Source organism: Neolamprologus multifasciatus, chromosome 13 (genome assembly GCF_963576455.1).
Source record: "Neolamprologus multifasciatus chromosome 13, fNeoMul1.2, whole genome shotgun sequence".
In the NCBI taxonomy this organism is placed as follows: domain Eukaryota; kingdom Metazoa; phylum Chordata; class Actinopteri; order Cichliformes; family Cichlidae; genus Neolamprologus; species Neolamprologus multifasciatus.
The window spans coordinates 8282464-8307957 of record NC_140451.1 but is presented as its reverse complement, the minus strand read 5'-3'; the positions used below and the strand labels follow the sequence as shown (position 1 = coordinate 8307957).

At 41.6% G+C, this 25494-nt stretch overlaps 1 protein-coding gene across 3 annotated transcripts in view; it reads right to left on the bottom strand.

The window, feature by feature from the left end:
- Positions 1 to 25494, bottom strand: part of inpp5a (inositol polyphosphate-5-phosphatase A) — a 146299-nt gene that overhangs the window by 53402 nt on the left and 67403 nt on the right. For all 3 annotated transcript variants that reach the window (XM_085181881.1, XM_085181882.1, XM_085181884.1), the window contains 2 exons: positions 6948 to 7011; positions 5300 to 5403 (listed from right to left, as the gene is read on the bottom strand). In XM_085181881.1, coding sequence (XP_085038007.1) covers positions 5300 to 5403; positions 6948 to 7011 — 168 coding nt within the window. The remainder of the gene's footprint in view (positions 1 to 5299; positions 5404 to 6947; positions 7012 to 25494) is intronic.

Genomic DNA, 25494 nt, shown 5'->3' with positions numbered 1-25494 from the left:
AAGATAAACAGAAGCAAACAGAAGCAATAAGGCTTATGTAGTCACACACAAAAATGCACTCCGAATAACACATTAGTTTGTTGCACGTTAAATCCATTAACATGCTGCAAATGTTTGTCAATGTAAAGTTGAGGAAAGAAAGTATTAAGAGTATGAGAGGATGAGTAGGGACAAGATGAAGAGCGAGAGGTGGCGGTGGGGGTGGAGGGTGGACTTGCTCAGGACCCATACAAGCACCGACTGCCGCCAGAGACGTTTAATCTCGATTTAATTTAAAGAGCCATTAACTACAATCGCAGCATTAAAATCCATCACTTTCTTGACACCCGGCCCCAGATTGCCCCATTTCCTCCACATATGACTGATTGACCCCCTGCTCCATCGCTCGCTTATAAACACACTCACGACGCGCACGAAGGCGCGAACATAGACAACTATCAGAGTGCATGCTTTAAAAGCATCACTGCAAAGTTTAAAATAATAATAATAATAATAATAAAATCATCATCTCTTTATTTCACACAATACGAGTGTTGTTTTTGTAGCAGGAGTCCGAGTGAAGTGATTATCTCACAAAATCAATCAGAGCGCGGAAGAAGAAAGCGGTGCTCGGCCTATGGGCTGACATGATGACATCACGCTTTGGTTGCGACAGCTGATATTGGAGCGGAGACGATGACACAGATGCTGTCCGGCCCCCGTTTAATCATGTGCTGAGACATCATCATCATCACGCCTCCCTCTCTCCTCCACACACACACATAAACACAAAAATGCTTTTCCTAAAAGTTTCAGAGTTTTACTAAGAGTTCTTTTTCCCCCTTTTTTAAAGACATGTTTGCAGAACAGGTCGCATGTGAAAATATTAAATATCAGATATGGCTGCTGTAGTCACTGAAGGGGAGGTTGATAGTGGGAGTCGAAGGGCGACCGCAAAAGGTCGCGAGGCTCGCGGTGACATTGGCCGACCTTCCACAGGTCAACGATGGCGTCTCCGCCCATGACAGTGATGAACGGTGGCTGCGACGGTGGGGTGGGGAGAGGTGGGGTGGGGGTCACATCTGTGGATGCTCGGCAGAGTACAGACAAACTGTTTGTGCGAACGCACGAACAGAAAAAAAAGATAAACAGTGGGGGTGGAAAAGAAAGTGTGGGATTCACTCAAAACTACGACCATGGAAAAATATGCTGATATAAAATGTCACATGTGACACAGTCAGCACACACACACACACACACACACACACACACATACACACACACACACACAGTACTACCTAAAACACCCTCCTGCCACTGCTTCCCGGTCAGTCCCCTTTGATTTTTTTGACCTTTCTTATACTTCAGCTCCCCCAGTAAATAATATGATGTCGGGTTATGTTCAGAAAGAAGGCGGGGCAAAGAAGAGTGCAGGACAGAGAGCGGAGGGGGTGACACAAAAGCCCCATGACAGAAATGCACTGTGAGTAATAAGTAATACACACAAACGCTGATTGATTTGAGCCCCTGTAGACAGTCACATTTATCTTTATTCCATCATACGGCGCGGGGTGGGGGGTATCCAATGGCAGAGGGCCGGTTTACATGACAGGACAGTACATGAAGACGTTGTGTACGTGTGTGTATGCTTTGATAAAGCTGCACCAGAACTACAGAGGGAGTTGCTCTCTTTCGCCACATGCAGCAGTAAAAACACTGAAATTTAAAAAATGCAGGAAGCATTGCAATGCATTTTGTTCTTTTAACTAATTATTGCAAAAAATAAAAATCGCAGTGATTTACTGATCATTAGTATGTCTTCAGAATTTCGCAAACTGGTAATGATTCTTCTCATGAATCATGACACGCTGCTCTCCCCTACATAAGCTGCCTTTATAGGTTAAAAGTATCGGTGTCTGGAACACTTGCAGTGTATTTACTTGGTATTGGATTGATACCAAATATTTGCAGGATCGCAAAGCACTGCTATCTACGTCCCAAAAAAATGTAAAAAGTGAAAAAAGCTTCAATTTGGCTCTCATTTCGGCATTAGCCCCTCATTTATGAGCTCCTTGCAGTCTCATGGATCACGCCTGTCACAGAGAACAGCATCTGTGTCACAGGTGTCTTCTCTGGTGATAAATGCCACAGAGCGTTTTACAGGCAATGCCAGTTTAAATGACTTCATCTCCTTAACGTACACATCACATCTATGAATCACGCGTGGCGTTTAAATCATAAGGAGAGAAGCAAGTTAACTTTCAGCGAGGGCAGAACTTGAAAGTAATCGCAGCCCCGTATCGCAGCGTGCTACAGGGGGCACTAAAAGGGTATGAAAAGTCAGCGCTTTAATGGACACGCTCACGGTGCCAAACAACAAATACAAACTCATACGGATGTTGATCTACAGCCTGCCGCCTATTTTCTTCCTTTCTGTTTTTTTCACCCCCTTCTCTTTACCGTTGTGTAAAACAATCAATAGCAAGGGCACATTAAGGTCTGGGTCGTATACTTTATTTATATAAGGCAATGACAAATCCTTATGATGCAATGGTTTTTGGCGTGTATTACCGCACCACACAAATAAATACATGAATCCCACCGGGGGGAGGGGGGCAAGGAGATTGACGGAATAACGTGGGGGGGGACAAGCCGCCAAATCCATCACCGCGACCTTTTGGAAGAAATAGCATCCGCAATTTTGTCCACTTCCTTCTTATTCAGCATTTCAATTAACGTCCCCGCTTCACTTCCCCCAACGCACAAACACAGCTATAATTCAGGGCGGGATTTACGGAAAGAAACGACGCTTTGCATATGGAGAGGCCGCCACTTAAATGGGAATCGAACAGAAAGTGTGAAAGTGAGTAACTTCAGAACTTTATGATGCCTTTCAGAGCTGAAAGCAGAGCGTGATTTAGGTTAAGTGAGTAATAAGTAAGATTATCGAGGAAAAAAAAGACAATGTTGGGCTGGATATCAACTCCGTGACGTCTGAGACACTTTTCTGGCTATTGGCTCTGCCTGGTCTGCTTGTGTAAAAATGCGTGTGCAATTTCAGCGCTATAAAAAGCAATCGAATTGCATGCCTTAGGTTTTTGAGGACAAGCTAAGCTATACGTGGGCTGCAGGCATATCACATCAAGGTGTTAAAATGATATGACTGCAAAAGCAGCTTAAAATAAACACCCTCTAAAAGGGTATAATCAAAGCCTCTAGCACTGAGCATCAGAGATAGATCAACTATTATATAATTGTATAATTTATTCACACACTTACTACTTATTATTATTTTTTTATAATGGCGTAGATCAGATTAAAGAAGTAAATTGATTAATTAGTGACAAAAAATTATACAAAATCAAAAATGATATTAAATTTTATATATATATATATATATATATATATATATATATATATATAATTTTATATATGTTGTTTTCTGCTTTATGTTTTTGTCATTTTAACTTTTTTCTTTAATGAGTGGAAGAAAGGAAGAAAATAGCCGCAGTGCCTCTCACACAGAACCCTGAATGTAGAGATGGATTCATGGGTGGGATGCCATGAATGCCATTTTGTTTTAAACTAACACAAACACTCCACACTCCCGCCATGATGTCACCAGCTGTGACACATTATTAATGGGGGACGGTAAAGGTGAGCCACAAGCTGAGGAAAGCACACATCTGTCTCTGCGGCCAACCTGAGCGGCGTGCTGTCACTCGAACACCTTCCCCAGAGGATTCGAGACACCTGCCCCCTGTGTCCTTTTTGATGACTTTTAATGATGCACTCCCACATCTCTCACAAGGCCTACTCCACACACACCTACCTACCCCCCAAAAAAGGACCGAAGCAACTGGTTTTGGACTCCCTGTGTGTGGCGTCCTGTCCGGTCCAAGATCCCCGTGTAATAGGATTCCTCAAAGCTGCAGATGGATGGCAAATCTAGGCGGTTTCATCTACTAAAAGAGGGCATAAATCACGAGCGGAGGAAGCGGGGACGAGGCAGGGGTTATCACCAGTCTGCCTCCCTCGTGAGAGCTTTGCATTAAAGCATTAGTGAAATTAATTCATCTTTCATAAGAGGTTTGAGCAGTATCTGTGATCTATGATAACAACCAATTTCTCACTACGGAGGGGCCGGAGGAGGGAGGCAGGCACGGAGGGGGGGACAGGGGGGAGAAAAAAAAATACTCTGCGACCCTGATAGACTACACAAATCTGCTCTTTTTAAATGGGCTAACATTATCTGGAGTGCTGCTCTCTGGAGCATCATCCCAGATTCATATCCCAGCCGGGAAAGAGGCATAAATCACCAGGCAAAACTTTTCTCATCTGTATCCCCCCCCCCCACACACACACACACACACACACACCTACCTACACGGCACATACGCACACACACACACACACTTCTTTTCTCTCTACATCACTCCCATCATCCTTCTCAGCATGCGCCGTGCCAGCTCTGTTGTTCCGGTTTTCTTTGCTTGTCCTGTTAAATGCAGAACAATAATTCGCTGCAATCATTTTAAATGGCTTTGCGCCTCAATCAGTGTAATTGGTTTTAGATCATCTCTGGAACGGGAGAGAGAGAAAAAACTGAAGTTGTTTAGGTATGTATGTATGTGTGTGTGTCTAGGGTGGCTAAGGGTAGGCAGATAGGTAGGTGGGTTGAAGGGGGTTGGAGGGAGTGGGGGTCCTGCAGTGTGTGAAAGAGACGGAAATTGGGGGAAAGTGTGTGAAGGGGGCCGTATCCATCTGTTTTGCATATATTTGCGGAGGCGGCCGTCGGAGCATGGTTGACAGATGAGTGGGGAGTGCGGGGATGACACACGGGCGGTCGTGCTCTTTATTACTATATCAGCACAGATATGCTCGGCGCCCAGCTCCCGTCTGACGGCGCACCACACATCGAAACCAGAAAACTGAACACAGGCAGCGTGAGCAGGGAACTGCTCCACGGGACACGGGAAACACAACAAGGACTTTTTCTCTTTGAATTCTTTGTGCTGATTTGTCTTTAGATCAGTCAACTGGGTTTCCCTGAAGTAGGGGAAAAAATCTGACTGTAAAAACAAAAAGCAATAAAGGAAATAAGCAAACTAAATATATAAATATTCAGGTCTGTATTGGATATGCATAAAAAATGCAACAAATTGATGTATATACAGTACATAACAATAAGTGGGATTTAATACATCAAGAAATACACATTTTGAGCACACATAACCTTCCACTGTAAATAAAACATCTGTCAGCCGGCATCTTGGGAGAAGGCTGTCAGCCAATCGTGTGTGTTTATTACAAAACCCACCTCGGGAAAGTAGTCCTGTGGAAACTTCGCCTTCTCCAGTGTGGGTGTGCTTTCTAGTGTCTCTGAGCAGGTTTCCTTCCCGACCACCTTTCTAAATTTCTTAGCTGAAGAGGAAGGGAGGTCGACAGTGATGAAGGGAGAAGAACGGGGAGAAAAACACACACTGTTACAACCACAGAAGGTTCTTTTTTTTAACACTGTGTGAGTGAGGTGTGAGTCTTAATCTTCTAATTAGACTGATTCTTAAAGCTATTTCAGCTTCATCAGACAACTGCCCCACCTGCTGGTCAGAATGAGGAACGCCTGCACTCGGATGAGGGGGAAAGACTGAGATGTAAAGTGAGTAAATGCCTGTCTTTGATATCATTGGATCACTGTAGTGGATTAAATGCTGTAGATTTTAAACACTGCAGTCCCTGAATTTTCATTATATTCTGTCATAGGCTGTGTATACACTTATATTGATAAATGTTGATGTTAAAAATGGTCAAAGTTTACAATAACAACGTCAGTTTATGTAGAAATTCAATCTTTACACTGCTCTGAATAATCTGTTTCACAGGTTTTTTTAAACTCTTGGCTCTGTATGGGGTCATAGAAGGTTTTGTTCTTTATATGGTCACCACAGGCACACAACAGCTGTTTAAAATCTTTCGTTTGTGACTCAAAGTCAGCTAAAGTGACTTCTTTCGGGCAGATGATGATGACCCCTCTCCTAAGCCCAGTTAAGGCCTTACTATGACGCAAGGCAACTTTAGGAGAGTGAAAGTATAAAAACGTAGCACTGGATATGGGAATAACAGGCTCCTCTTCACCCTCCTCCACTTCTACACCACCCAGGGTTAGGGGAATTTTAATCTGTTTGGAATTCTGTAATGGAAAATCTTTTAATAGAAAAATATAATGGCTAAATGTATGCCACTTCACTTGAAGTCTTCTGCTAAGTTTCAGAAAATTTGTCTGAAAGTTTGCATGTGGCTAAAACAGTCCCAGCCCAACTGGTCACCAGTTCAGAGATCAGAAGATTTCATTATTTGCATTTTGTGCTCAAACTAAAATTGCAAACTGAATCTTAAAAACATGGAGACTGCTAAAACAAATTATGCCCGATTAGCTGCTAATGTACAAACATCTGCAGATGCTCGGTGCTGTGATTTTAAATCAAATCTTAATGTGTGTGCACATGGGTACATGAATGCGCCTCTGCTCTCTCTTGTGACCCCTCCCCTTCCTTCGCCCTGTCCTTCACTGGGGTAACTGGTGCTAATGCTGACTTGGGTCTAATAGGAAGCGAGGCGGCTCCACATCTATATCCCCTCTTTAATTAGCGTGGTCACCGGCCCCCCGGGCCCTCTGACACCGCAGGCTGATGAGACGGCCGTAGCTGTCCAATAACCTGCTGCACACCATTACTGTAGGCCCGAAATCGTATGAATTAAATCCTAATATTTATAAGCATTACCATTCTGTCCCGCTCCCTTTACATTATCGTCAAAGCCAATCACAGCCTACTGCTTTTGATGGAAGCAGGAATAGCCTGCAAACGGTCGCATGTGATATGCAGGAATGTGATAAAGGGGAACGAAGGGAGGATAGTGGTCATGATGTATGTGTGTCATGTGATGGAGAGAGGTGGGTTGGGGCTCACCTTTGAAATCAAACTGTTGGATGTTTTTCAAAGAGTCGTGGATAAAGTATAAACTTCCAAGAGCCTGCAAGAGAAGAAGACTTTTTTAAAGACATTTATTTATCGACTTTTTGTTTTGTAAGGAGCTAAAAGTCCTTCAAAAGCTTTTTCACACCGTCAGTGTTTAAAGGACTGACCTGATGTGAAAATGCCTAATAAACTGCGCTGAAAGCAAAGCCAGCGCAGATCTTCCACACTCCACAGCACACTGCACAAACACTACACACACCCCATCCGGCTACACAACAACAGGTGCACCGTGCTCTCGGTACAGTACGCTCGCAGCACGGCCTCTGTGCACCCTATTCTGGAGTCTTCTAACGTGACGAGTCAACAATTTGAGCTTTCAAAGGACACATTCAGATGGACTTTTCAATGAGCAAAGATCAACTTCAATAGGCTTAAAATCTTAATTTTCCCTGTGAACAATCAGGAAACTTTCCCAGTCGGTGGACGAGCCAATCAAAGTCTGTGGGAAGAAGTGAGAGTAGTGCAGAGGGGGATTTGATGCGGTTCACAGTCCGCTACACTGCTTTTCTGTTGGCCTCTTTACATTTAGGGCAAATCGAGGCAAAGCTCGAGCTCAATCCCCTGTGTCTTTGAGATAGCAGACCTTTGATTTAGGATAATTCCGAGTCTCCTTTTCCTTCAAAACAGAGCCAGAGAGCGGAGCGGAGCTTCAGCTATGAAGACCAGAGCAACCAGATTAAAACGTAAGTGAGTAGAGGGAGAAAACTATTGCAAAAGAGTGAGAAAGATAAGAGCGAATGTACACGAAATGATAGATGAGTAATGGTGGATGTGACGGAAGGAAGAAGGAGAAGAAATCAGAAGCGGGGGGGGGGGGGGGGGGGGGGGGCCCTCAATGCATGATCTTTTCCCGTTTTTTCCGCACTCTTTCAAACACGCTGGGAGAGAGTTCGGGCCCGGCCTGGCCTCTGCATTATTTATGAGCGCCCGGCACATCTTGAGATTAAACATTTGCTGATTTGTCAAAAGCACAAACACGAGGTCCTGCCCATCTCCTTGACATATAAGTTCAGCCGACAGAAAACACTGTCGCACATTTAATTGATGAGAACCGCGCTTGGTGACCCGAACCACTGCCGTCGCCGCGCTCCCCTCCCTCCCGTCAATCCCTCTCCTGCTCAGACGGAGGCAAAAAGGAGGAGGGGGGTGGGGGGTGCATATGAGAGGGGACAGCGTTGGGCGAAGGCAGGACTCAAGGTCGCAGCTTCCCATTGCGAGAGGACAGCTTCCAGGAAGGCCCCCCTACACTTATTTGTGCTCACTTGTCTTTATGTTCTCTTTCACCTTAAAGTGCCAACAACGGGCCTGGACACAGAGATGGATAGGAAAGCAGGGCCAGGGAGGCATAAAGGTGCCATTTGTCAAAACGGTGCCACTATGCTAACTGCTGCTGTTTGTGTGAATATTTCACAGAGTAGAGGAGTGAAAAGACCATTATGCCGTATTATTGTGATATATTTCCTTTTACAAAAGAAGGGGAATTTTTCTTTTTTATTTCTATTACAAATTAATTTGCAGCTGCATTTTTTGTTCTATTTACCGCCAGGTCGAAGTGCCTCTTACTGCTAGATTAACTGAAAATTAATAGACAAAAATGTTAGCAAGTCATTCAGGGTGTAACTTTTTTACCAGGCAAAACTGAATAAAATAGACTCATGTTCGTCATCTGTTCAAGCAGAGCGTTTTCTACTATAATATTTTATTAAAAACCCCAAAACTTAATTATTTCAGGGGAACGGTGATGGGCAGCGTCTCTGATTTTGAAGCCTGAACCAAAAATAATTATTAGAAAATTACATTGTTTTTTTAAACTTCTGACAAGTTAAAAAGAAAATTATAAATGTGCATATATGTGTTTCCATTTGTATCATTTTTGCTACATTTGGCATTTTTGTTTTTCAGGAAAAACACACACACATTGATGTGGTAGAGGTCTCGAAACCTCACACAAGCTCACAAAAACTCAAATACGACACACTTGGTGTTAAAGGGTTAAATAAATAATTAGTAATTAATCATTTTGTGGAGCTCATCCAAACATAAAAGTAAAAAATAAACTTTATAATAAAGATTTTATAATAATAATAATCTAAACTTTACTTTCTTTAAAAAAAAAAACAAACCCAAACTGTCATTTTCAGCTGAAGCTGGTACCTCCACTTGCCCCCAGCACCTGTGACTACCAGATATAAAATTAATATGACATCAAACAAACCCGCATGAATCAATTATCAAATAAATTATAAACAACTATGCTTAAGTGGCTATCCATGTAATCGCAAAAATCTACTTAACCCTCAACCCTAATAAATATTCATCTGACACTGGGGTTCAGATCCCAGCAGCAGCTGCTGGGCTCCCTCTCCTCTGCTCTGCCTGCCTGCCTGCCTGCCTCTCTCCCGCACTCTCCATGAAGAAGCTATTATATTAGCAGGGCGCAATTAATCCATTTGTCTCTTTACATGACAGGCTCAAAATATTCATTAGGGCTGGACTGCGCTGACAGGCCATGCTTATCTTTTACCAGTAGCTTTACAATGGCCTGTGTCAAACGTATGTTTGTCACGTCCCTCTTTATTGATTAGCTGCCAGATTCACTTGAAATAATTAAAAGTATATTTTACATATTTATAAACCCCACTGCCACAGCGGCTACTTAATTTTCCATTAGTAAAATGCAGTCTATTAAGTGCACCATGAGGTCCGCAGGGGGAGGTAAGGGGGAAATGAGTAATCACTATAATTGTAGACAGAAAGACAATAACCGCGCCATAAAAGCTGGGTTTTATGACTCGATCTGGCAATGCTATCTCTTATCACAAGTCCTATTGGCTGCACCACTCACAGATAAGGGCGCACTGACACCACGGCGGCTGGGCTCGCGCTCTCTCCGTGCACGTGTGCGGTTGACATTTCCAGAACCCCCCCCTACCGACCCGCCACCCAGCAGATACGGCCTGAACAAGTCCCAATAGACTGGCTGGTGGAAAATAGAGACTTGAGAGCGGCAGTACATAGCCTGCATACTTTGCTCCGCTGAATGCTTTATCGATACCGAGGGCTGCAAAAATTAGTTCTGGCTCGTGAAGAGAAGCAGGAATTCTGTGACCTCTGAATAGATTTTCTGCGTTTAATGTGAAAAATGAGCCATAAAGCAAACATAAAAGTAATAATTTTTCTTCAAGGTCTCACCTCCAATCTGTGCTAAGGGAGAGTGGGCCAGTCCCCAGGAGAGCTGACACATACACACTCCGGTGTCATCGCTGTATAGCTTCAGAGGGTAATGCTCTGCTGCCTCTCGCACACTGTAATGCAGCTCGTGGGTTTGTAGAGGACGATGAGAACACGCGAGCAGTACGGGTGTTAATTAGAAAGCAGGTGATGCAATTAAGTGTTTATTGTGCATTACTGCTTCTTGTGGCAATAGAAGTCAGTGATTCACATCTGTGGATGAGGACCGTCTGTAAAAGGCTGGATTTACTGCTCTTTGGGCCCTTGTGTTTTTTGTTTTTTTAATGCCAGAGGTCTCTAGGGCTGAACAACCAAGGCGCAGTGCCAAAACCTTCATTTCCTGATGGATCATTTGAAACTGGCCCATAGACTCCCAATAGCTCCCAATAGCTTGCACTAATTACATCCCAATACAAAAAATGGTTTAAAAATGGGTGATTATTTTAAAATAATTGACACATTTGGATTTTGTTAAAGCTTTCATGCATGCAGCTTCCTGACCAGGCCTGGTATCATTAGCTGACTGTGGTGGTCCCCGGTCTGTATCCAGGGTTTTTCTCCACAACACATGACAGCTGACAACTCCACTCGTTCACATGTGGTCAGCTCTGACTTGTAAAAAAACACACACACACACACACACACACACACACACACAAGAACAACAACAACATAGTGGTGGCCAAATGCTGTCGCTGACGCTTTAAAGTAGAGCTGGAACAACGTAGGATTTTTAAGATTATTTTAATTCTACTGATTATTCCATCAACTGAGTAATATTGAGGTTTGTTTTATTAATGTGCCGTAATAAATGTTCAAAAGAGAAAAATTGCAGGTCTTTTAAAATTAACTGCTCATTGATTTCCTTTCTAGACATTGCAATGTTTTAAACCGCATACAGCATTGTGCATGCCATTTTAAAATAAAAATAAAAATGTTCAAAAATAAGTACAGAATCTTAATTACATTAGTTTCAAATACAATAAAGTAGGCAATCTCAACTAAGACACAAAAAACATTACCTTTACTCTGTCTTCTTGGAAGGCTTTAGACATTAACGGGAGGCAAAAATAGTTCTGATAGTATTTTATTGTGTGCTAGTGAACGAGTGTGTTTTTGTAAGCCATGTGGTGGTTACACACTGAATAACATTCTGATGATGTAAATTTTAATTAAGGTTATAATAATAATGAAATGAATGAGTCCAACCTTTTTAAAAAAAAAAAAAAAAAATTATTATATATTAGTTAAAATCCAATTTTGTATCATGTCACATTAAATGGGGAACATAATTTCTGGCTCCATGTTAAATTATGACAACATTGTCATCATTGTGCTCTCAGTATTTTTGTGCAAACACCGAGGCCTGCCCGGGAACTTTTTACTCACAGGCGTGCTTCGAGGAGTCTGTTTTAAGAGTAAATGTGGGTGAAACGTACGCGTTTACATGGTGACGATAAAGTTTAAACGAAGAATTGAAGCAAAAAAAATTGTGTCACATTCAACTTTCACATCAAGTTGAATGTGAAATTAGTTTTTTTACACTACGCCTGACTATGTGGTATTCCAAACATGTGTTGCCAGGAAGGAAATTGTGTGACCTCTGGTGGACAAACTATGTAACGTCGACATTCATATCATGGTTGAAGGTTTCTCCCATATACTCTTTACTTTTTTCATTTTTAGTTTTCAGGCATTACAAATGTCCCAAGATATGAACAAACAGCTCACATTAGCCTGCTGATAATTCAGTCAGTGCAGTCTAGAAGCTAACTACGTACATGCATGCCAGCTTTTGGATACAGTCTATAACTGAAGTCTTTATAGCACATTTTTATCATTTTTATTCTTTTCTTTTGGTATTCCAGTGCCATTTTTTTCTGTAACACTGCAGTTCACTCGGTCTCATTTTAGACTGCAGTTGTAATTCTGGCCTATTTCAAGCTTAAAATGCAGCTTCTCACAACTAAAGTCTTGTTTTTTGTAATTTGGGAGTCATTCCTTCACTGATAAGATTGCACCATAAATACTTGAAGAATTTATGAATTGTGGGAACATAACAACATCAAGGCCATGACAGAGGTTATAAACAAGCCACAAGTTACGCCAAAGCACTAAACCATTTTATTAGGAGGAAAAACAGAGTGTTAGTGTGCTTGTTGGAATTCCTCAGTGCAAAGGAGGACTGGGTGCGTGTGAGGGCTGAAGTGACTGACCTATTAATCCATTAGTCAATCCACAGAAAACCATGTGGCAACAATTTTAAGTAAGCTTGGTTAATAAAACTTGTTTGGTTTGGTTGTCTCGTATCCCGAATGCTTGTGTTCCCTTAAAACACTCCCTTAAAATAACTAGGCGAGTGCGAAATTATTATGTAGGTGAAAATAATACTGCCTTTGATTAGAGCATAATAATCCTATAAAGGGATGACACTTGCCCTGTAATGAGGGTTATCTGTCTGTGGGCTACAAGCTCGTTCCAGCTACCTGCAGAGAAATATCTCCTCAGAGTTTTCCGTGGCATTTTGCCTTCTGGAGAGCACAGACAAGAATGGGCTGTTTTCCAGTTTATATCTCATTGCTCAGAAATCCCTGGAGCCCCCCGCATCTGACAAATCACGAGTGATGCCACACGTCCACACAAACCTGCACGCAGAATCGTAACCCCCAAAAACAACTCACAAATGTGTATACACACACACAAACACACGCACACATACACACACAGTCTTATCGGAAAGGTCAATCAGATATGCTGTCATGAAGAAATGGTGTTGCAATACATCAGGCACACATGCTAGCCCCACACAGCTCAGAGAAGGAAGCAGAGACATAAGCTCTGACTAATAGGTACATGATATCCCCATTAATCACTAAGCTCTAACATTTATACATGGCTAAATTGTAAACACACTGAATCAAAGTGCAAAAGGCAAATCCATTAGTAGACAATAGAACTGCATGCTGTGTGCTCTAACAGCTACTGGATTTAGGAATTGACAGATCTTTTTTGAGATCCGCCCTCCACATCCCAGCGAGGGACCCATTGATATGCAGGATCCAGAACTAAAAGAGCACCTTCACAGGAGCCTCTCTGCACAACCCTCCAATACCGCACAAACAGCCTGTTTGTCATCGCCGGCGAAGAAAACACCCTGGCACAAAAGTGAGAGGCATCAATAGAGGTGGCTTGCTTTTTCTTTTCTTTTTTTTTCAGCCTGGAGATACAGATGGAGAAGTATTTTCTACCCCTCCTCAGCCAGCCGCCCACCCCAGGCTGCCATATGTGTTTGCCAAGGCCCTCTCCCAGTGCCATTGATTGAGTATTCAGAGTATTGAGCCACAGTGTCTATTATTCATCAGCTGCCTGGAAGGCCTGACTGGATACACAGACAAAACTCTCATTAAAACTTCCTCTGTCACTTCCTGTGATTTGAAAGCGGCTCGAGTGTTGGAGCCATCCGTCACGTCCCGAAGAAGCCCTTGTCTCTGGGATGTGTGTGCTGGGGACCATAGGTAAGAGAAGGAATTAGGGTGTTCACAGACATACTTAGAGGAAGCACGTTAATGTAAATTTATTTACTTATTTTACAGTAATTAAGATTTAAGTTAAGCTTACTCTCCCTTAATGCTCTTCTGCTTCTCCTGGGAAGGAAATCATGTGCGAGCTCTGCTAGAAAATTGGTTTACAAGGCAAAGCAGGACCAGTATTGATCCCTTAGAATTAAAAGAGGAACCACAGATCTTTGATTCAGATTCTGGCAGTGCACCTGAAACTCATTTCTACTGCTTATACAGCTACAGTAAGTAATGAGGATAATAATGAGTAATGGGGACATTCGTTTGCTGGGCAGGTTTTTGGATAATTAGCACTCTCGCACGCAGCTGTGATCTGCGGTTTCAAACAAAACTTCAGTTGTGAAAAAACGACTGAATGGTTAGTTGGGTAGGTATGTAGGTAAGAAGGCACTTTACTAATCCCACAGGGAAATTTTTGTGTTACAGTAGCAGGATAAAGAATAAAAGTAACACAGCAGTGAAACACAGTTAAAGTAAAAGTGTCACAGGTGCATAGTGAGGACCTTATACTCTAAGATTAAACTTAATGAACTATTTGGGTCAGCTCTATTAAAGACGGCCTAAAACAGAGTTTTATTTGTAAACCAAGTTATTTAAAGTAAAATAAAGGTAAAAGTAAGACGGCAGATCTCTAACTGTAGGTACTGTAATCTATTTGAAACATTGAATTCCTAAACTAGAGCATAAACCTGTTACAAGTTTACTTCAATTTCACTAAGACACATTAAACGAATAACAAAGTTCATATTTGACCGATTAAAGCAAAAGTTTGGGTAATCAAAATAATAACAGGCTTCATCCTCCAACACGACATGTGACGTGACGGTGCCGGATATATCGCCGTATTCCTTTTCCTGTATTTCCCAATTTCAGGCATTTATTGATCGTCTACTTCAAGTAAGCCCCCCGGCTCTGCACGGATCAGTTATGATACCTGTATTTTAGCGCTGTTGACTCAAAGCTTTTGGCAGAGTGTTTCCGGGCTTCCACTTCATTATTCTAAAATCTCCCAGAATGCAGAGCGACACACGCTCATGATTGATCTCGAAACCACTGATTTTATTTTCTTTTGAAGAAAGTATTATGGATGGGTCTAAACAAGGCATAATTGGCCAAACCCACAGCAGTGCCTGACCTGCCAACAATCCAGACCCACTCCCAAGGTTGGCTGCCTCCCTGGGAAATATTGTGCATTAATTTCATTTAGTCTCCCCTCCAACATTCAATGGTAGAAGTTAATTAAATTGCTTGTCCATTGTGTTCATCCACTTACAAAGTTAATGATATTGTGCCGGGGAATTAAAGAGCGTTTTATAAAGCGCACGGGATGGGAGCTGGCAGGCACTACATTGCCCGGTTGAACCCTGTCAGTCGGCGGGCTTCTGGACCCCCTAATTAGCGGTGAAATGGATGCTTCCATCTGCCAATTTCCTGCCACGCTCATCAGTCGTGCAGTCGCTCCTCTAACCTGCCCGGCATAGGGGTCTAAAGCAATAAAACCATCACAGCAATGACATTCAACAAAAAAAGAAAAGTGAATACGCGTCTACATGATATGACTCAGACTTTAAAAGAGCTACTTTATAATGCTGCGTTTTTGTTTTTTTGTTTTGTTGTGCTCCAGACCACACCATTGGCTGGTTCAGCATAATCCTGATGGAAGACTTTGATAACTTTGTTAAAAAATGTTCGATACACACAGTAATAGCACCTTGCTTTTCTTTTTATACAGAGTGGTTTGAATAAATGTCTTCTGATAAAACAATAAGAAAGAAATGATGCACATTTTGATCCAATGCATGCTCTAAAACTTATTGGGGAAAAAACAAAAAAATACCTCAGTGCACTTCTAATTAAAGGAAAACGTCTGAATTTGAAAGCGTCATTTCTGCCCTCTCCCCAGTTTCCAGTAAAGGTAGCAGTGGCCTGTTCAATAGAGAGAATGATTAATGCTCATATATATTCCAGCTGCGTATTTACTAATACCGTGTTGCTACTTCAGCAGCTTTTAACGAGGACATAAAAACTGAGGATCAAAGTAAATGGGATTACACCTGTGGGGCCTGAGCCGCTGGTGACCTCTTAATGAGGTTGGGCAAAACCGTCTTTTGCATGGCAGAAGAGCGAGCATAAATTCATGGTTAAAGTAAATTAAATGGAGCCACGGGGAGGGCATTTTTTCGCTGCTTGATGCAGGTACGCCTTGCAAATGAGGCGCGGGCTCGAAAGCAGGAAACTTAACAAACAACTTTGTGCTTTTTTTAATTTGCATTATGGACTCCAGTTTATCCAGTTGCCCAAAAGGTGCAGGACACAACAACATTTCACTTTACAGGAAGTGTTGATGTCATTTTTTGTTTCTGTTAATGTGTTTTTTTAATGTTTTTTTATGTAGCTTGTTCAGGATGCTGCGGCTCGCCTTCTTACCGGAGCTAGAAAATTTGATTCTATCACTCCAGCTCTTGTTAATTTACATTGGTTACCAATCAAATATCGCATTGAGTTTAAAATTTTGCTACTCACTTTAAAAATTCTGAATAATACTGCGCCCAGTTATCTCACTGATCTCAATCTGTACACTCCTTGCTGAGCATTAAGATCATCAGGTCAATTACTCCTGGCCCAACCTAAGCTTAGGCTGAAGACCAGAGGCGATCCTGCCTTTGCTTCAGCTGCACCTAAACTTTGGGATAGCCTCCCGGCTTCTATTCGTGCCTCAGACTGTATCCAATCCTTCAAATCAAGATTGAAAGCTTACTTATTTAACCTGGTTTTCCCGTACAGTTAATACCCATATTAAACTTATAATTCATTTTATTGCTGGTTTTTAACTTCTTAGTTGATATTTTGTATTCATGAACTGACCTTCCTGTTGAATTGAGGTTCGATAACTGTTTTACTCAACTCTTCCGGTCTATTACCTTCTATGCTAGTGCCCGATCTGTACTTTGTTAACTGATTTATGTTGATTCTCTGTATTATTGTGAAGCACTTTGGTGTGCCTTTCTGGTTTTTAAATGTCCTATATAAATAAAATTGTATTGTATGTAGTTTTTGTTTGTTTGTTTGTTTTGTTTTTTCTTTTTCTTTTTTTTTTTGGGGGGGGGGGGGGGGGGGGGGGGGGTTGGACATTAGGGCCACCACAGATTTAAGCCTGTTTCACCTTTAAGTTGACTTTATGTAGCCTGACAGAGTATCCAAATCTGAAACAAGTAGCCTAGACAGGGTTATTTCTGCGTTGCATTATGGGAAATGTGGGATGTATCTGGTGCACCACACATTCTAAATTCCATCTAAAGCCAGGATATCTCTGCCTGATTTTGGCCATTCTGTTTTAAATTTGTCTCCAAATTCAGAAGCAATCCAAAATTGCCTTGATTTCATTATAACCCCTCTAGCAAATTCTTTATCCATAATTTCAGTGCTAAACACAATTATAAGATTGGCCCTGTGCCAGGGGATATTTACACTGCATGTCAGCTTCTGTTAGAATCACTTCAGACTGAAAACAGCAGTGTGATTAAATATTGTTTAATCAGTTTAGCTTAAAGGAATCTGGGCTTATTTGCAAAAGCTTTGCTGCCCTGGGACCAATGAAAAAAAGCAATTGGTCACACTAGTTTAGACTACACTGTTATAATTAATCACGGGTCATTTAATGAATTCAAGACTAATATAAATCTATTGCAATGAGATATATATATATATATATATTGTGTTCCACGTTTGACTTTGACTCATAAAGACAGACAGGAAATGGGAGAAAAGGGAACATGGGGAACAATATACAGTTTGTAATTTCATTTCATCTTAATTCAGTGATTTGTTATACACTGTTACTGTTTCAAGAAGCTCCCACAGCCTTGTATGCAGTATCACAGCCTACACTAATATAAAGGAGAGGCTTTTTTTCAGCTACTTTCAAAACTCCGTTAACATTTGCAGAACAGTAGGTGTATTTCACAAGCCAATTTATGAAATGTCTGCTCAACCTGCACAAAATCCTCGATGTTATCTCTCAAATGTAAATAAATGAAGTTTTGTTCAAAGAAACCCAAAAAAACCAAAATAAAAAAACAAAAGTGACTAAAACAAACAGGCACACACCTTTGCTAGCAAATACACATTTCTGCACTGTCAGGTCACACATCGCTGACAGACTGGACAACTGTTTTTACTCTAACTTCTATCTACTCCACGTTATCACAATAAAGAAAAAAGAAGACAAGTCCATCTCATAACACCACCTAGTACAAAAGGAAAAGTACTGACACATGTTTGCACTAAATTGGAAGGGATGAGATCTGTGTGCAGTGGTTAAGAATCTCTGGCCGAGCAAGAAGTCAGGATTTATAAAACCTACAGTGAAACTAACTGTAAAGTTTTTGTGTGTGTGCTATGGCAATGTTAAGTCATTTACAAAAACAAATTTAACACAAATGTTTTAGAAATATGCTGACAGAGTTGGCCACCGGTCCAACCAATCCACATGTAAATGGTAAATGGCCTGTATTTGTATAGCGCTTTTACTAGTCCCCCCTAGGAACCCCAAAGCGCTTTACACACCCAGTCATCCACCCATTCACACACTGGTGGAGGCAAGCTACAGTTGTAGCCACAGCTGCCCTGGGGCAGACTGACAGAAGCGAGGCTGCCATATTGCGCCATCGGCCCTTCTGACCAACACCAGCAGGCGGTAGGTGAAGTGTCTTGCCCAAGAACACTGGTTCTGTCGGTCTCGGGGCTCGAACCGGCAACCTTCTGATTACAAGGCGAACTCCCAACTCTTGAGCCACGATCGCCCTGTAGTGATCACAGACTGTATATAAAAGATGAAAGTTTCCACGCTGACCTCAACGACTCATTTTAAAGCCTCAGGCAGTGCACTTTCACTATTTGTGGAAACCGAGCGTTCATAGTTATGAACTAACTTCATAAACAAGTGTTTCCGGAGGTCAGAGATTTGCAGGCTTTTTGCAATCGGAGGACCTGTCCCTGCTGACCACTAAAAAGATTGCAGGTCTAAGGCGCTTCTGATTTGCTTTCATTTTTCAGAACCATATGCGTGTCCTTCATAGTCATGGTCAGGACTTGTGTAATGAATTTATAAATAAATGTTTCTGAGGTAAGATGATTCAGCGGAGAGGCAGTACATTCGATTATAATCAAAATGACATTTAAAAAACATCTATTGAGAGCTGTATATTATAAATTTATCAAAGCATTTAAGATTCCTCAAAAAAAAGAAAAAAAAAAGAAAAGATGTGCTTTTGAAAAGAGCAGTTTATCAAAGCACTTTTCAAGTCACCTAGCCCCATGATTTATATAACACAATGATAAGATTGGTGTCTAAATATATAACATTAATGATCTCACATCAAAACACTACAGTGCACAATTTAATCTAGATTTAAGCCCAACTACTACTAACACGGGATGGAACGCGTATTCTTTGACGAACACCGGAGAGCAATGTGTGGGACAATTATTATTTTGATCTAAAGGGGAATCATACAACGTCTATTCCTCCTAACAAGATCAACTTCTCAACTCTAAGTGTTTCAGACAACTGCACTTGGGCATGAAAGGACCGTTCTTCTTCCTTCACAGGAAAATCAACTTTAAATAAACCGTTGATCTAAGAGGCCGGCGTAAACGGCCACTTTCTCTAAATAACCGTGTTGTCCGTGCTCGACAAAATCCTCATTTCAAAATGGGATATGAAGATGATGAATATTTGCCTTATTAGATTGTTGCTAAAGATGAAAAATCAAAGTCTGAATTAGGCTATCCATTAGTAATTAAAGTGACATTACCTCCTCTCTATTTTCTCAAGCCACCGCTTGGTTGCCAGAGCCATTATTCAATTGTTTCGCATGCTGGGGGATACAACGTCTTTAATATACTTATGCTCATTAATGTAAATCATATTTGGCTATGGATGTCCAATAATCAAAAAGAATATTTCAACTTGTAATTCCCCGTCTGTAAAAAGTATTCCCATTAGGGGAAGAGGCCCATGCAAATGACAGGTCTTTGAGCCCATTGATTTTTTTTTTTTTCCTCTACCCCGCGTTTTGGAAAGGCTGCTAATGTTGCCATGGACTGTTCATCAATCTATATTTTTATCTGATTCAATATTGTGCCTATTCATGAGGACTCATTTGTGAAAGAACTGATTAAATTAGGATCACACAGGCTGTAGGATGACTGGAAGCAATATAATTGTAACTGAACACTGGAGTTATATTAAGACTGGAAGGAAGTTTGAAAAGTTTACACACACACACACACACACACACACACACACACACAGTGCGTGCAGAAAGTATTCACAGTGCTTCACTTGCTCCATATTTTTTCATGTTACAGCCTTATTCCAAAATGGATTAAATTCATTTTTCACCTCAAAAAAGTTTGTTTGACTTTCTTGGAAATGTATTGAAAATAATAAAAAACTAAACTATAAAAATGTAAATAAGTATTTGCAGGCTTTTCTGTAAAGCACCTTTGGCAGCAATTACATGCTCAAGTCTTTTTGAGTATGATGCTGCTTAGCACACCTGTTTTTGGGCACTTTCTCCCATTCTTCTTTGCAGAACCTCAAAGAGCAGGTTGGATGGGGAGCATTGGTGCACAGCCATTTTCAAATCTTTGCAGAAATGTTCAGTCGGGTTCAAGACTGGTCTCTGGCTGGGCTATTCAAGGACATTCACAGATTTGTCCTGAAACCACTCTTCTTCTGTAATCTTCTGTGTGCTTAGGGTTGTTGGAAGATTAACCTTCGTCCCCAGGTCCAGAGTGCTCTGGAGCAGGTTAACATCAAGGATGTCTCTGTAAATTGCTGCATTCATCTTTATACCACCTCAATACAATCCTGTCTCTGAGGTTCACGGACAATTCATTACAATGTACACTATGGATCCAAATCATGTCCAATCAACTAAATTTACCACAGGTAAAGTCGTAGAAAATTCTGACAGATGACCAGTGGGAACAATTTACACCTCCACCTTGCTTTTATGACTAGATCACTGGTTCCTGGGCTGATAGTGACCCAATGCTAAAATCTGAGCTGAACTCTAACACATATAGAGTATGTCAACATCTGGGCCAGAGTGGGCGCAACTTTTGATATCAAATAATCAGTATTGAGCAAACAACTGTCCCTGAGGATGCTGGGATAGCTGTCAGAGCTGTGATGTGAGCTGGAAAAGTAATCAGTCAGCTTGTGTCCAGTGGCAGCTTTGATTCTGTCCCACGCTGCCTGTGGCTCGCTCATGTGGCCTTGTAATGATAAAGTGGCATCCTTGGCTGCCCAATGAGAAACAGCTCTATTCCAGAGTCCCATAATGAAATATATTCGTTTGCTGCATCTTAGTGGCACTACTTTGTCACTTGTAAGAAGAACTTATCACGAAGGTCCCCATTTCTCTGCATCAAGAGCCCTTCCTCCTCCCTTAGTACAAACACAACTCTTTCTAAATGAAGGCAACATCGTCTAGATCATGAGCGATCCCATGAAACATCTATAAAATATGACAGCTCCTGCTGCACAGGGACAATCGATGGCAGCCTACAGTATTTCCTAAGGTGCAAAGACTCAAGAGCGCTTCCGTAACGCTCGGGATCGGGTAGTCACCCCATCAGAGCAAAGGGTTCAGTTTTGAGGTCGTGCTCAGAAAAATCATTTTTTCCCCCTGGGATGTATAAAAAAAATAAGCAGCTTTCTGTCTGTGTGCTGTCTGAGTATGAGCAGAGGCGTTCTCGCCGCACAACAGTGACCACAGGACCGTGAAGCTTTAGAGGAGTCTGCAAAAACACACGCAGCAGCTCGTCTCAGGCTAAGACGCCCGTCCGGTGGCTCTTTGTGGCCTTCTTTGTCTTTATGTAAAAACCAATGCTCTCCAATGATGTGTTATGTAAAATTCCCAGAGGCTTGATTTAAATGGTTGGATATCCTGCATGCTAGCTTAGTTATACTCCAGTGCATCGCCCCTAAGAGCACATGGACGCTGCATGAAAAGCAAATGTAAATGCAGCCTTAGCTTCTTAGATAACAAGAAATTATGTCATGCGTTTTTTTCCCCTCTTATTGTATTATTATAATAATAAATAAAAAAAAGGGGGACTTTTCTTACGCAGATGTTTCTTTTTTATCCGTACAATCACAGCATCCGGCTGTTCCTATGGCCTCTCTTAAAAGACAGCTTTAAGTTGCGAGGGAGCAGAGGTCCTGTGCCAGGGGCGAGAGTGGCAGCAAACTCTCGTCTGCTCTCCTGTAAATATCACACCCACAGAAATGTGGGGAGAAAAGAGGATTTGGAGGGGCCCGAGCAGGTCTGCAGCAGGTCTCCTGGGTCTCCCCCTTTGAGTGCTCGACAGATGACCAGGTGGTAATGTATTGTTGATCTTCATGTCGCGTAGAAGCGAAGCTTAATACACTGTGTACACTACATCTGTTACATTAACATGCCTGTGGTTTTGCAGGTGTCACCATAAAGATGTAGCTGTAAATGGTTTAATTCTCATAGAACTTGAGCATTCAGAGCATTTACCCATTCACATACACATGTTCATACAAGTACTTTTTTCTACATCCAAGTCCTCTCTATCTAACATTCCCACTCCGACGAACTCTGCATTCAGTATCTTGATGTTTTGGTATGTAAGGATCGAACCAACAACCTTCTGATTAGTAGAGGACTGCTCTAATTCTTGAGCTACAGCCACCTCCAGATTGTAGCAGTGCACCTACAACGAGTTGCAGATGCATTTTATGCTATTTTAAGTGCATCGTTGTATAACAGCCTGGAAAAGATTGCCTCTGCATTAGAACTAAAGAAATCTAGTTTAATCCAACTAGTTTCAGAAGAAAGAAATGGAGATTCAGTTAAAGTTAAAGGTGGTGACTGCTTTCGTACATATTTCAGGACGTCGGTGGGGCAGTTTGAGTTCTTGTTGGCAGAGTTGGGGATGGGATCACACATGTATCATACACATTTTATTATTTGCATATGATTATATATTCAGTACACATTCTGAGTTACAAGTACACTTGTTGCCAAATGCAGAAGTCTGATGGTTGGATCTGTTTATTTGCCAAAAAAAAAAAAAAAAAAAAAAAACGGGAGGAAAAAAATTTTGATAGATCTTTTTTTTTACAATATTTGTATCTCATCAGATACAAGTAGCTTGTTGAATTTGACTTGTGAAAATACACAAGTGTACCAAAAGAGATCCATGAATTGAGACAGTGCATGCACAGTATTTCGTTAACCAAGGGTTTTTGATGATTAGCCAGCTGTTTCAGCAAACTAAAGTCTTTGTACAGCCAATAAAGAGGGTACAGAATATCAGCTAAAAGCAAACTATTAAATACACTGTACAATTACACATTTAGCTTCTCCTTCTACAGATTTATGCTCCTAATATCTCAAATCTACAATCTCACCGTCAAAGAAGAGAAGATTTGGATCTCTGAATTCTCAGAAAAGCATCACTTCTATTCAGCCAGAGACTGCTTTGAAAAGCCTTTTTTCTTTTTCTCGTCTTTTCAGAAATGTAATTAGGCTGTTAACATTAAGAGCTCGAATTTAACTGAAAGAGCATAACATCCAATCTAATAAGAGGGCTCTTTAATGAGTAGCTAATTAGCTACAGCATGGTGCACACAGGGTGCTATTGTGGCTTGAACTTGTGCAGGGAGCCAGCTGACTGGGGCACCCTTTGTGTTAGATTGGTTCCCACTTGGGAACCATTATTCACTGAAATATGGTTATGCTTTGCTTTATGCCTTTATAAAAGGCACCACTTGGATATGTTATGGGGTCAAACAGAGGTACGTCTATTCATCGGGATGATTGTGTTACTTTTAGGGGGGGAAAAAAACACAAACAAAGCATCTAAGCATCTAATCTTTAAGGAGTTGCATGAAATGAAAGGGTCTGCTGACTGCGAGAAGTCGACTGTCGTGACTCAAGTTTTTAAAGGAATCTCATAAAGTGTAAAGGATCTATCTTTGCCTTTAAGCTTGTGTCAAGGCAATAAAGACAATCACACACAACATAAAACAAGGCCAAGAAAGCCAAACAACACGGGATGAGTGAGCCCAGTCAATAAATGGGCATGTATATTTGCTTGCTCAGTCATAAGAGATTTATTTTGGTGTGTGCATAAAACAGGACAGAGACGATACATCATAAGCGACTGCATGCTCCGCCTTCGTTAAATGCACAGTAAGTTTCATCAGACAGAGTCTGGGGGTCCCCTAGCTGTTTCCTTCCTTTCTGTTTACCCAGCAACGCCCCTCATCTGTTCAAGCCCGTCTCCCTCTGACCTCCACAGCCTTAGCGCGACTGCATTAATTTTCCTAACAAAAATCAATCGGCCAAGGAATGGGACAAGGAGAAAGGGCCTTGTTATTACACCGAGCAGGAAACACCCTCTGACTGAGAGCGTACGGCTGTTTTTATAGGTAACAGTTCAACAGAGGGGTGGGTAGGTGGGGGGGGCAAAGGGATTGCTCATTTCACCCTGACCCCATAGATGAGTCACTCCAAATAAACTTACACATGCCCTGTGTAATGTCATTAGAAAATGAGTCTTAAAGACAATACAGGGGTTATTTGATGTGAATTTGTTCCCTGTTAATCATAAGGGAGAAGCATATGAGAGCAATTTGTCTGCAAAGATGGCAGTGGAGTGTTGAGGTTTGAAGAGGAAAATAAAGCACTCAGTCAAGGGCAAAAGAGGACATATGACTGCAAATTCCCAGCCATGTGGCCGTTTCATTTTTGTCTATTTATGTGCTGGCTAGCTGAACAGAGTCGCAAACATTCCCTAAAACCAGATTAGGAAGTTATGAGGCCTATAATTAACCGGCTGTTTCAGCTGAGAGCTTCGGCTTCCTGTTTCCTAATGAAGAGCGAGTGAAAAATGATTTAATAATGCAACAAATGTGCCTTACGAGCTATTAATATGTAGTACATAACATAAACATGACAACAATATTGGCTAGACATTTAAAAGAAGTGAATAAACTGTCCGCAGTGGGGAAAGTATAGAGTTATGGCAAGTTAAAGGTGAGAGGCAAACGCTGAATGCAGAGCTTGGGATGCCATTACTCTGACGGCAAACAGGGGATCACGAGCCCAGGGAGTGACTGAGTGTGCGGTGCGTGTGTGCGTTTAAAATGGTATATGTGTTTAAAATGTGCTGCACAATACCTGCTAATTCTATTAAGTGCTCCTGTGGTGTGGCTGTGTGGTTATGGGTTGATGTAAATGGACGGCTGGTTGACTAAACAATGCAATAGCATTAGAATAAGGTGATTGGATGACAAAGTGCAGTAGAAGACCCGAGTCCAGCCACCTCAGGTCTTGCCAAGTCCATTACGTGTATTGGAGACGTCTCGATATCCGTCACTGGGAGTTGTCAGCCGAGAGAGGGGAGGTTGTTGTTTTGTTTAGCCTTCATCGTCAAGATGGCTTCCACCTCATGATATCTAGGTGCAGCTAATGCAATCAATCGAGGACCTCAAAAACATCTATCTCTCTCTCTCTCTCTCTCTCTCTCTCTCTCCCACCCCCCCAGAGCTTTTTTTAAAATCTGCACTGGACCTTTCATGCTGTTTTCGAAAATGCTGGCAGTCAAAATGGCTCAAAGCC